The sequence below is a fragment of the Trachypithecus francoisi genome, unplaced genomic scaffold (genome assembly GCF_009764315.1).
Source record: "Trachypithecus francoisi isolate TF-2019V2 unplaced genomic scaffold, Tfra_2.0 Lachesis_group4, whole genome shotgun sequence".
Lineage (NCBI taxonomy): Eukaryota > Metazoa > Chordata > Mammalia > Primates > Cercopithecidae > Trachypithecus > Trachypithecus francoisi.
This window is the reverse complement of record NW_022681469.1, coordinates 52055977-52068847: the sequence shown is the minus strand read 5'-3', so window position 1 is coordinate 52068847 and position 12871 is coordinate 52055977. Positions and strand designations below refer to the sequence as shown.

The 12871-nt window shown below is 38.4% G+C and overlaps 1 protein-coding gene across 3 annotated transcripts in view; it reads right to left on the bottom strand.

Annotated features, from left to right (window-relative positions):
• Window positions 1-12871, bottom strand: part of COG5 (component of oligomeric golgi complex 5) — a 378471-nt gene that overhangs the window by 329719 nt on the left and 35881 nt on the right. For 2 of the 3 annotated variants that reach the window (XM_033195061.1, XM_033195063.1), the window contains 2 exons: window positions 12294-12401; window positions 9051-9171 (listed from right to left, as the gene is read on the bottom strand). In XM_033195061.1, the coding sequence (XP_033050952.1) occupies window positions 9051-9171; window positions 12294-12401 (229 nt within the window). The remainder of the gene's footprint in view (window positions 1-9050; window positions 9172-12293; window positions 12402-12871) is intronic. The other variant, XM_033195062.1, reaches the window with a different exon arrangement.

Sequence of the window (12871 nt, the reverse complement as noted above, 5' to 3'; positions counted from 1 at the left end):
AAATTTACCAAGCAAATGGGAAACAAAAAAAGGCAGGGGTTACAATCCTAGTCTCTGATAAAAGAGACTTTAAGCCAACAAAGATCAAAAAAGACAAAGAACGGCATTATATGATGGTAAACGGATCAATACAACAAGAAAAGCTAACTATCCTAAATATATATGCACCCAATAGAGGAGCACCAAGATTCATAAAACAAGTTCTTAGAGACCTACAAAGAGACTCAGACTCCCACACAGTAATAGTGGGAGACTTTAACAACCCACTGTCAACATTAGACAGATCAACGGGACAGAAAATTAATGAGGATATTCAGGACTTGAACTCACTCTGGGTCAAGTGGACCTAACAGACATCTACAGAACTCTCCAATCCAAATCAACAGAATATACCTTCTTCTCAGTGCCACACAGCAGTTATTCTAAAATCAACCACATAAGTAAACATTCCTCAGCAAATGCAAAAGAATGGAAATCGTAACAAACAGTCCACAGTGCAATCAAAGTAGAACTCGGGATTAAGAAACTCACTCAAAACCAAACGATTACATGGAAATTGAACAACTTGCTCCTAAATGACTCCTGGGTAAATAACGAAATTAAAGGAAGAAATCAAGAAGTTCTTTGAAACCAACTAGAACAAAGAGACAACATACCAGAATCACTGGGACATAGCTAAAGCAGTGTTTAGAGGGAAATTTCTAGCACTAAATGCCCACAGGAGAAAGCGGGAAAGATCTAAAATCGACACCTTAACATCACAATTAAAAGAACTAGAGAAGCAAGAGCAAACAAACCCAAAAGCTAGCAGAAGACAAGAAATGACTAAGATCAGAGCAGAACTGAAGGAGACAGAGACATGAAAAGTCCTTCAAAAAATTCATGAATCCAACAGCTGGTTTTTTGAAAAAATTAACAAAATAGAGCATTAGCTAGACTAATAAAGAAAAGAGAGAAGAATCAAGTAGACACAATAAAAAAATGATAAAGGGAATATCACCACTGACCCCAAAGAAATACAAACTACCATCAAGAGAATACTATAAACACCTCTATACAAATAAACTAGAAAATCTAGAAGAAATGGAAAAATACTTGGACACATACACACTCCCAAGACTAAGCCAGGAAGAAGTCAAATCTCTGAATAGACCAATAAAAAATCCTGAAATTGAGGCACTAATTAATAGCCTATCAACCAAAAAGCCCAGGACCAGACAGATTCATGACAAATTCTATCAGAGGTACAAACAGGAGCTGGTACCACTCCTTCTGAAGCTATTCCAAACAACTAAAAAGGAGGGACTCCTCTCTAACTCATTTTATGAGGCCAGCATCATCCTGATAACCAAAACCTGGCAGAGACACAACAAAAAAAGAAAACTTCAGGCCAATATCCCTGATGGACATCGATGTGAAAATCCTCAATAAAATACTGACAAACCGAATCCAGCAGCACACTAAAAAGCTTATCCACCACGATCAACTCAGCTTCATCCCTGGGATGTAAGGCTGGTTCAACATATGCAAATCAATAAACGTAATCCATCACATAAACAGAACCAACGACAAAAAACACAAGATTACCTCAACAGATGTAGAAAAGGGCTCTGATAAAATTCAACAAAGCTTCATGTTAAACACTCTCAATAAAGTAGGTACTGATGGAACATATCTCAAAATAATAAGAGCTATTTGTGACAAACCCATAGCCAATATCATACTGAATGGGCAAAAGCTGGAAGCATTCCCTGTGAAAACTGGCACAAGACAAGGATGTCCTCTCTCACCTCTCCTATTCAACATAGTATTGGAAGTTCTGGTCAGGGCAATCAGGCAAGATAAAGAAATAAAAGTATTCGAATAGGAAGAGAGGAAGTCAAATTGTCTGTTTGCAGATGACATGACTGTATATTTAGAAAACCCCATCGTCTCAGCCCAAAAACTCCTTAAGCTGATAAGCAACTTCAGTGAAGTCTCAGGATACAAAATCAACGTGCAAAAATCACAAGCATTCCTATACACCAACAATAGACAAGCAGAGAACCCAATCATGAAAGAACTCCCACTCACCAATACTACAAAGAGAATAAAATATCTAGAAATACAGCTTATAAGGGCAGTGAAGGACCTCTTCAAGGAGAACTATAAACCACGGCTCAAGGAAATAAGAGAAGACACAAACTAATGAGAAAACATTCCATGCTCATGAATGGGAAGAATCATTATTGTGAAAATGGCCATATTACCCAAAGTAATTTATAGATTTAATGCTATTCCTATCAAACTACCATTGACATTCTTCGCAGAGTTAGAAAAAACTACTTTAAATTTCATACGGAACCAAAAAAGATCCCATAGAGCCAAGACAATCCTAACCAAAAGGAACAAAACTGGAGGCATCATGCAATCTGACTTCAAACTATACTACAAGGCTACAGTAACCAAAACAGCATGGATATGTAACCAATGACACTGAACAGAGACCTCAGAAATAACACTACACATGTACAACCAGCTGAAGTTCAACAAATCAGACAAAAACAAGCAATGGGGAAAGGATTCCCTATTTAATAAATGGTGCTGGGAAAACTGGCTAGCCGTATGCAAAAAACTGAAACTGGACCCCTTCCCTATATCTTATACAAAAATTAACTCAAGATAGATTAAACACTTAAATGTAAAACCCAAACCTATAAAAACCCTAGAAGAAAACCTAGGCAATACCATTCAGGGCATGGGCATGGGCAAAGATTTCATGATGAAGACGCCAAAAGCAATTGCAACAAAAACAAAAATTGATAAATGGTATCTAAACTAAAGAACTTCTGCACAGCAAAAGAAACTATCATCAGACTGAACAGGCAACCTACAGGATGGGAGAAAAATTTTGCAATCTACCCATCTGACAAAGGTCTAATATCCAGCATCTACAAGGAAGTTACACAAATTTACAAGGAAACAAACAAACAAACAATCACAAAGTGGGCAAAGGATATGAATACACACTTCTCAAAAGATGGTATTTAAGCAGTCAACAAACATTTTAAAAAGCTCAACATCACTGATCATTAGAAAAATGCAAATCAAAACCATAATGAGATACCATCTCATGCCAATCAGAATGGCAATTATTAAAAAGTCAAGAAACAACAGATGCTGGCAAGGCTGTGGAGAAATAGGAATGCTTTTACACTGTTGGTGGGAATGTAAATTAGTTCAACGGTTGTGGAAGAGAGTGTGGCGATTCCTCAAATATCTAGAACCAGAAATATCATTTGACCCAGCAATCCCACTACTGGGGATATACCCAAAGGAAAATAAATCATTCCACTGTAAAGATACATGCACATGTATGTTTATTGCAGCACTATTTACAATAGCAAAGACATGAAACCAACCCAAACGTCCATCAATGATAGACTGCATTAAGAAAACGTGATACACATACTATACAGACATAAAAAAGAATAAGATCATGTCCTTTTCAGGGACATGGATGAAGTTGGAAGCCATCATCCTCAGCAAACTAGCACAGGAATAGAAAACCAAACACCGCATGTTCTCACTCATAAATGGGAGTTGAACAATGAGAACACTTGGACACAGGGAGGGGAACAACACACATCAGGGACTGGCAGGAGGCAGGGGGCAGGGGAGAGAGAGCATTAGGACAAATACCTAATGCATGTGAGGCTTAAAACCTAGGCCAGGAGCAGTGGCTCACACCTGTAATCCCAGCACTTTGGGAGGCCAAGGCGAGCAGATCATCTGAGGTCAGGAGTTCAAGACCAGTCTTACCAACATGGAGAAGCCCTGTCTCTACTAAAAATACAAAATTAGCCATGCACGTCGGCGCATGCCTGTAATCCTGGCTACTCGGGAGGCTGAGGCAAGAGAGTCACTTGAACCCACGAGGCGGAGGTTGCGGTGAGCGGAGATCATGCCACTGCACTCCAGCCTGTGCAACAAGAGCGAAACTCTGTCTCAATAAAAAAAAAAAAAAAAAAAAAAAAAAAAAAACACCTAGATGACAGGTTGATAGGTGCAGCAAACCACCATGGCGCATGAACTATGTAACAAACCTGTATGTTCTGCACATGTATCCCGGAACTTAAAGTAAAATTAAAAATTTTTAAAAAGAAGAAAAGAAAAAAATAAAAATGAAAATAAAAAAATCTTCTGAGTTGCCTACTTTAAGTTCTGTAGTTTTATACTTTACATTAGGACACGAATTCATTCTGAATTAATATTTTTATATGAAGTGAAGTATGGAAACAAGTTCAGTGTTTTGCACATTGAGATCCAATTGTTCCTGCACCATCTGTTGAAAAGACTGTTTTTTTTCTCCACTAAATGGGTCAAAAATCAGTTGTTCATATATATATGTGGGTCTATTTCTGGGATTTCTGTTCCACTGATCTTTATGCCTTGATTACTTTAAAGAGTCTTTGTACTAAGTCTTCAAATCGGGTAGGGTTATTCTTCCAACTCTGTTTTCTCTTGAAAGTTATTCTAGCTATTCTAGATCCTCTGAATTTCCATATGAATTTTAAAATCAGCTTGTCAATTTCTAAACGCCTCCTGGACTTTAAACTGAAATTCTGTTGAATTCATAGATCAAGTTGGGAAGAATATACATCTTAATAAACAATATTAAGTCTTCCAACTGATGAACAACATTGACTGATTGATTGATGTCTTCTTTGTTCTCAACAATATTTTGTAGTTTTCAGTGTACAGGTTTTGCACACCTTTTGTTAGACTTATCCCTAAGTCTGCCATATTTTTATGCTGTTATAAGTGGTATTTTTGAATTTCAATTTCCAATTGCTTGTTGCTAACAGAGTATATACAAATTACAATTAATTTTTTGTATATTTATCTAGTATATTGAAATCTTACTCAACTCTTTTATTAGTTATAGCTTTTTTTGAAAACTCAAAACAAGATATCATGACATAGCTATTAGAATGACTAAAATTAAGAAGACTGAGTGTAACATGTGTTCGCAAGGTTGTAGGGGGAAGGAGAACTTTCAAATACTACTGGTAAGAATGTAAACATTGGCCGGGCGTGGTGGTTCACGCCTGTAATCCCAGCACTTTGGGACTCAGAGGAGGGTGATTCACCTGAGGTCAGAAGTTCAAGACCAGCCTGGTCAACATGGTGAAACCCGTCTCTACTAAACATACAAAAATTAGCCGGGCATGGTGATGGGTGCCTGTAATTCCAGCTACTTGGGAGGCTGAGGCAGGAGAATCACTTGAACCCAGGAGGCAGAGGTTGCAGTGAGCTGAGATCGCGCCATTGTGCTCCAGCCTGGGCAACAACAGGGAAACTTCATCTCAAAAAAAAGAATGTAAACATTACAACTACTTTGAAAAACAACCTTGGCAATTTCTTAAAATGAGCTAAACATATACCTACCATATGATCTAGATATTCCAATCCTAGGTATTTATCCAAGAGAAATGAAAGGATATGTTCATACAAAGACTTGTACATGAATGTTCATAGCAGCTTAATTTATAATACTAAAATATTAGGGACAATCCAACTCTCCATCAGCATGTAAATGGATAAACCAACTGTGATATATCAATGGAATACTAGTCCATAATAAAAAGGCAAAGGTATTAATACACACAACAGCACTGAAGAATTTCAAATTTACATAACATAAAACTCTCCCTTTCAAAGTGTACAATGTAGTGGTTTTTAGTACACTGACAAGGTGGCACAAAAGTCACCATTATCTAATTCCAGAACATCTTCATCACCCTAAAAACAAATCTGCATCCACTAGTAGTCACTCCACACCCCAGTCTCATAGAATATACTTAATTTCCAGATGACAATGTGTTTCATCTGGGTGTCCCAAATCAAGCCTCAAAACCTTTCAAGTTTGAAAGACTGCTTTTAAGTTAATTTCAAGGGTCTATGGTATAAACACTGTTACTCTTCATCATTTCACTCTTTCTAATGAAAAACAGAACCATATTGATAAAGACAGTGACAATTTTAGAGATGTTCCAATCACAGAAGTGTCATTTAGTGTACGTGTGCAATTGTAATAGTGACCGCAAAATTATTACTTTTATTCAAATATTAATTCCAAATGTAGCAACTTATTTTTCCTTGGCTTCTCCTTATTAGTTATAAATGCCAGGACTGGTCAAGACTGAACTACAGTGGTGAATAAAAAAGACATGATGTCTTTGCAAATATTAAATCACACATCATCTGCAAAGCTTTTAAAAATTAAATTAATACAATCCACTTTGTGATCATTCCACCATGAACTATATTTTCTCAAAAACTTTTTAACAATCTTTATAAAAACTTTAGGTAAAGCCAACAGCACATTGGAAGGATAATGGTTTTACCCTCTGCATTATACTCAGAACATTATGATCAACACCTGTGCCTTTTTTGTGTTTTGTTTGTTTGTTTGTTTTTGGTTTTTTGACAGAGTCTGGCTCTGTTACCAGGTTGGAGTGCAGTGGCACGATCTTGGCTCACTGCAACCTATGCCTCCCGAGTTCAAGTGATTCTCCTGCCTCAGCCTCCTGAGTAGCTGGAATTACAGGCACGCACCACCACGCCCAGCTAATATTTGTATTTTTAGTAGAGACGGGGTTTCACCGTGTTAGCCAGGATGGTCTCGATCTCTTGACCTCATGATCCGCCCACCTCAGCCTCCCAAAGTGATATTACAGGCGTGAGCCACTGTGCCCAGCTATGCCTGTTTTGTTTTGTTTTTTTCAAAGACATCACCATTTGTATTACAGAATCTGTCAATTCTAAAAGAAATTATAATCATAATCCAATCAAAATTTAGCACTTTTTTAATATTGAAGGAGTGTCAGTGATGACAAACATCCATAATAAGCCTTGGAATAATATGCATCTATGTTTAATGATTCCATAATTCTACCAACTATTGTTGGTGCACAGATATTAAATGTGATAGAGCAAAACAGTGGCTGATACTTGGATTTTTACCCTTCTATGTTTAGATAATACTGTGAAAACAACACACAAGCATTACTCACTGTTTAAAGTTAACTTTTTTTTTTTTAAGAGGCAAGATCTTGCTCTGTCACCCAGGCTGGAGAGCAGTGGTGCAATATTAGCTCACTGCAATCTCTAACTTGTGGGCTCGAGTGATCCGCCCATCTCCGTTTCCCAAGTAGCTGAGACTGCAGGCACATGCTACAATGTTCAACTTTTATTTTAATTTTCTTTACTTCTCAATTGTTTATTTTTTAGGCCAAGAGGAGATCAGTTCTTTTCACCTAGGCGAGTCTCAAACTCCTGGCCTCAAGCAATTCTGCCTGCCTCTACCTCCCAATTAACTGGGCCTCCAGGTACCAGCCACCATACCCAGCTTAAAAGTTTAACTTTTCAGCCGGGCGCAGTGGCTCAAGCCTGTAATCCCAGCACTTTGGGAGGCCGAGACGGGCGGATCACGAGGTCAGGAGATCAAGACCATCCTGGCTAACACGGTGAAACCCTGTCTCTACTAAAAAAATACAAAAATCTAGCTGGGCAAGGTGGCGGGCGCCTGTAGTCCCAGCTACTAGGAAGGCTGAGGCGGGAGAATGGCGTAAACCCGGGAGGCGGAGCTTGCAGTGAGCTGAGATCCGGCCACTGCACTTCAGCCTGGGCGACAGAGCCAGACTCCGTCTCAAAAAAAAAAAAAGTTTAACTTTTCATATGACATTTTCCAAGCCTACTAAATCACAAGTTAGAGATATTCCCAATGATTTTCCTAAGCAAAACCTGTATTTCAGCAGTATAAAATTGTAATGCTGTTGAAGCATTATTTGTGAAGGATAGATTTCCTTGATTAATAAAAAATATGGAATAAGCATTACAGCATAGCATGACTATATAATCAAAAAATCAAAGACAGGAAAATTCAGAAAGAACATCTAATGCACATTTCTCTGATACTATTTTGGCATAACTGCTTTCAAAGCACAATACCAAGAGTAAGCAGACTCTTGATATCTGAAATGGATACAGTTAAAGATTTCTGAGCCTATAAAGCACAAATACCACTACATATATCCACTTCAGAAAAATCAGTGGGTACCCAGTGAAAAGAAGAAAACTACCAAGCCTCATTAAAACACAGAGTTGGGCAGTTCTATGTGCACTCACTAGCTATTCAAATTTTGCCTGAAAAATTATGAATTGCTGCATCATAGACTTTGCAGCTGGTTAATAGTCAAAACCATGAACATTAAACCCTTGACTGTCAAGGTCCTGCAATAAATGTCTGAGAAAAGAATGAACAAATAAATAAATTTTTAAAATCTTCTAGGCATAGTATCAGCATGGGAGTTGTCATCTTAAAAGCAGCATTTCTCTAGAATATTTCCTAGAGAAAAGAAAACTTCACATAAAGACCTGTACACTTATTCATAATCACCAAAAACTGGAAACAACACAAATGTCCTTCAATCAGTGAATCAATAAACAAACTGCAGGCTCCCATGCAATGGTACTCAATCAAATACAAAGTAACAACTATTAGTACACTCCAAAACTTGAATAAATCTCAAAGGTATTATTTTGAGTACAAGAAGACAGCCTCAAAAGGTCACCTACTTTGTAATTCCATTTATGTGTCATTCTCAAAAAGACAAAACTACAATGATGGAGAAAAGATCAGTGGTTGCCAGGATTAGCGGAAGCGGGTGGGCATCATCTTGAAGGAATAAGGAGGGAATCTGGGGGAGTAATGGAATTGTTCTGTATTACGACTGTAATGGTGCTTACATGAATCTATGTATGTGTTAAAATTCACAGACCTGTATATGAAAAAGGCCAATTTTACTACACAATTAAAATAAATAGCATTTCAGTGAAATCAACTAATTGTACTCACTCATTCTGAGAAGTGTTAATATTGTATACAGCCAATTATTTAAAAATTTGTTTGATAGTACTTGCTAATGGTGATAACAAAAGTCAATCAAGTGACTTAAAAATATTTAAATCTCTACTTTTTAATAAAAAAAAAAAAAAACACTTACCAAGTTCATTGAGACTCTGAGCAGCTTTTGTTATCTCTCTACTTCCCCCTTGCAGTTGTCCCTGGAGTCTCTTACTGAGATTCAAGATACGAATAATTCTCCGAAGCAAATCACAGGCAACCTGTACAAACATCACAATGTTAAGTTAGTTGATCCATGAAGTTTTATTACTATTAATAAATAGTAATAACAAGCATAGGTACAGCAAACCACCATGGCACATGTTTACCTATGTAACAAACCTGCACATGTATCCTGGGACTTAAATTACATTAAAAAAAAAAAAAAGCACAGTGGCTCACACTGTTCTTAATATGTGAATCTACCCATTCTTTCCAGATGCTAAAGATTCACTCATGCATTTTTTGTTTCCCATCAACCACAAACCTAAATAATCACAAGTCTTAAAAAGCATCAAATGTCCTAGGGAACATACAAAAGTGCTATATTTATATTTTACAATAAACTCCAATTCATCGCAAGTGGAGAGAAATTGCAATTGAGGCACCGTGAGAGTCAAGGATTCTTTCAGTCCTAAACCAGTTTTCTTCTCTAGGCCAGTGGTTATCAGTCTTGACTACTAATTCAAGTGGGTAGACTGAAAATGTTCCAGTGCCCAGGCCACAGCCCTGACCAATTAAATCAGCATCTCTATGGGTGAGAACCAAGCATGAGTTATGTTTTTATGTTTTTAATATTCCCAGGTGGTACCAATGTGCAGTCAAAATTGACAATCACTAAGCTAGGCTGCTCAGCTTCCTACTACTGCCTCCTCATATTTCCAATCCCAGCTTCTCTTTCCTATATCCTGCAGTAGTCTTAAAACTTCTCTCAATTTCATTATTTTCTTTTTCTTTTTCTTTTTTTTTTGAGAACAGAGTCACGCTCTGTTGCCCCAACTGGAGTGCAGTGGCATGATCACACCTCACTGCAACCTCTACCTCCTGGGCTAAAGCGATCCTTCTGCCTCAGCCTCCCAAGTAGCTGGAACTACAGGTGTGTGTCGCCATGCCTGGCTAATTGTATTTTTTGTGGAGATGAGATTTTGCCATGTTTCCCAGGCTGCTCTCAAACTACAGGACTCAGGTGAACCTCCTGCCTCAGACTCCCAAAGTACTAGGATTACAGGTGTGAGCCACCATGCGTGGTGGTTTTTAATCTCTAATAAATTATAAAAGAGAGAGTATGTAAACAACAAAACAAAACTATTTCACACACTTCCTATTCCTTTTTCCAGATCTAATACTGGGTCTTTACCTATCAAAAGGCTGAGATAAGAAATAAAGGTTCATGTATTTTAGGACACTTTATTACAGAAGCTGGATTCACAGCAGTTGCATGAGGGAGAGTGCAGTAGAGGGTGACATACTGAATAACCAACATGTAGTGACCTTCAGCCTCAGTAGTGATTACAAAGGAAAGAGAGACATTCCATACTGCTGCATCACAACCATTTTTGAATGGCCCCGAGGTTAACTGAGAAGCAAGGACATCTCCCCTGTTTAAGGAGAAAAATAATACATGGTGGCAATAAGAATTAAAAGCTCTGAGAAGCCAGGGTCCCAGAGCCTCCAAGTATAAACATTCTTTTATGGGTAAAATAAATACATATTGGGGGAACTCACCCCCAGTAGTTAACATGGGTTCTTTTCTATTTCCCTAAGTGTTTCGGCTGGTTTGAGAAATAAAGGGAAAGAGTACAAAATAGAGAAATTTTAAAGCTGGGTGTCCGGGGGAGATATCACATGTTGGCAGGTTCCGTGATGCTCCCTGAGCCATAAAACCAGCAAGTTTTTACTAGCGATTTTCAAAAGGGGAGGGAGTGCACGAATAGGTTGTGGGTCACAGAGATCACATGCTTCACAAGGTAATAGAATATCACAAAGCAAGTGGAGGCAGGGCGCGATCACAGGACCACAGGATGGGGCGCAATTAAAATTGCTAATGAAGTTTCGGGTACACATTGTCATTTATAACATCTTATCAGGAGACAGTTTGAGAGCAGACAACCTATCTGATGAAAATTTATTAGGCAGGAATTTCCTTGTCCTAATAAGCCTGGGAGCACTACAGGAGACCAGGTCTTATTTCATCCCTTCGGCTTCGACCATAAAAGTCGGCCACCTCCAAGGGGGCAGTTTATAGACCTACCCTCAGAGCTCATTCTCTTTCTCAGGGATATTCCTTGCTGAGAAAAAGAATTCAGTGATAGTTCTCCTATTTGCTTTTGAAAGAAGAAAAATATGGCTCTGTTCTATCCGGCTCACCAGTAGTCAGAGTTAAAGTCTTATCTCCCTTGTTCCCTGAACATTGCTGTTATCCTGTTCTTTTTTCAAGGTGCCCAGATTTCACATTGTTCAAGCACACATGCTCTACAAACAACTTGTGCAGTTAATACAATCATCACGGGGTCCTGAGGCGACGTACATCCTCCTCAGCTTACGAAGATTATGGGATTAAGAGATTAAAGTAAAAACAGGCATAGGAAATCACAAGGGTATTGACTGGGGAAGTGGTAAGTGTCCATGAAATCTTCACAATTTATGTTCAGAGACTGCAGTAAAGACAGGCGTAAGAAATTATAAAAGTATTAATTTGGGGAACTAACAAATGTCCACAAAATCTTCACAATTTATGTTCTTCTGCCATGGTTTCAGCCAGTCCCTCCGTTCAGGGTCCCTGACTTCCCACAACAAATACATACACCACAGCCACACACAGCCACACCCATGTATTCACAAGCAATACACCATATGTATGCATATACCATACTCAAACATAAAGCAAACATGTATTTACAAACACATGTAAGTCAAAGTCAACCAAGTATTAAACATGTTTACCTGACTGCTTTTCAGACAAACTAGTCTGAAATATTTAAATTTAAAAAAAAAAAAGGAGAATTTTTCCCATGGAGATTGACAATTGGGGCATCTCTATCTTTTAATTAAATATTATTCATTTTCTGAACAGATAATACAAGCACATGATTCAAAATTCAAGAAATAAAAGGAAATAACACTGAAAAGTCACCCTCGTATCTCTGTCCCAACTGTGTACTTAACAAAAACAACTACTGTTATTGTTGCAGGTAGTTAGACAATCAAGAGTGGGGCAGGAGAGGGCTATTGCCCCACCCACTAGGAATGTCGGTTGATGGTTTGGAAGTTATCACATTGCCTCTCTAAAACTGATAAATTGGCAGCCAGTGTCAGGGAGAAGACATTTCCTGATGGTCCACACCTGGTGCATTGACGTGTTAACTGAATGCAAAGGCCAGGGAGAAGTAACTTCCAGGGCATATGCTTTAAGACACAAAATGGTGAGTCTGACCTTCTGGGGGTACTCCACCTGAAAAAGGAACAAAGCCTCAGGTGGGCATGCATACAAATTTCTAAACACACTGCGTGTGCTCACCTCTTAAGGGTACAGAGGGCACTGGACATGCAGGCAGCCCATCCTAAGGGAAGAATCATGGGAAAGGAGCCAGGCTCTTAAGTTCTCGCATCAAGGTTAAACACTGCATTGACCTCAGTGCCCTCTTGGGACTCTTTCAAGTATACTTTCCTTTCTTTCTTTCCTGTTCTAAAGCCTTTTTAAATAAACTTCCACTCCTGCTCTGAAATGTGCCTTGGTCTCTTTTTCTGCCTGATGTCCCTCAGTCGAATTCTTTCTTCTGAGGCGGCAAAAATTGAGGTTGCTGCAGACCCATACGGATTCGACACCAGTAAGTTGGATATCTTGCACTGGAAACATTATCAGTGTCTTCCCTGTTAGAACTGACATTTTTAGATAAACAATTTGGAACGTTGAATCCCTAG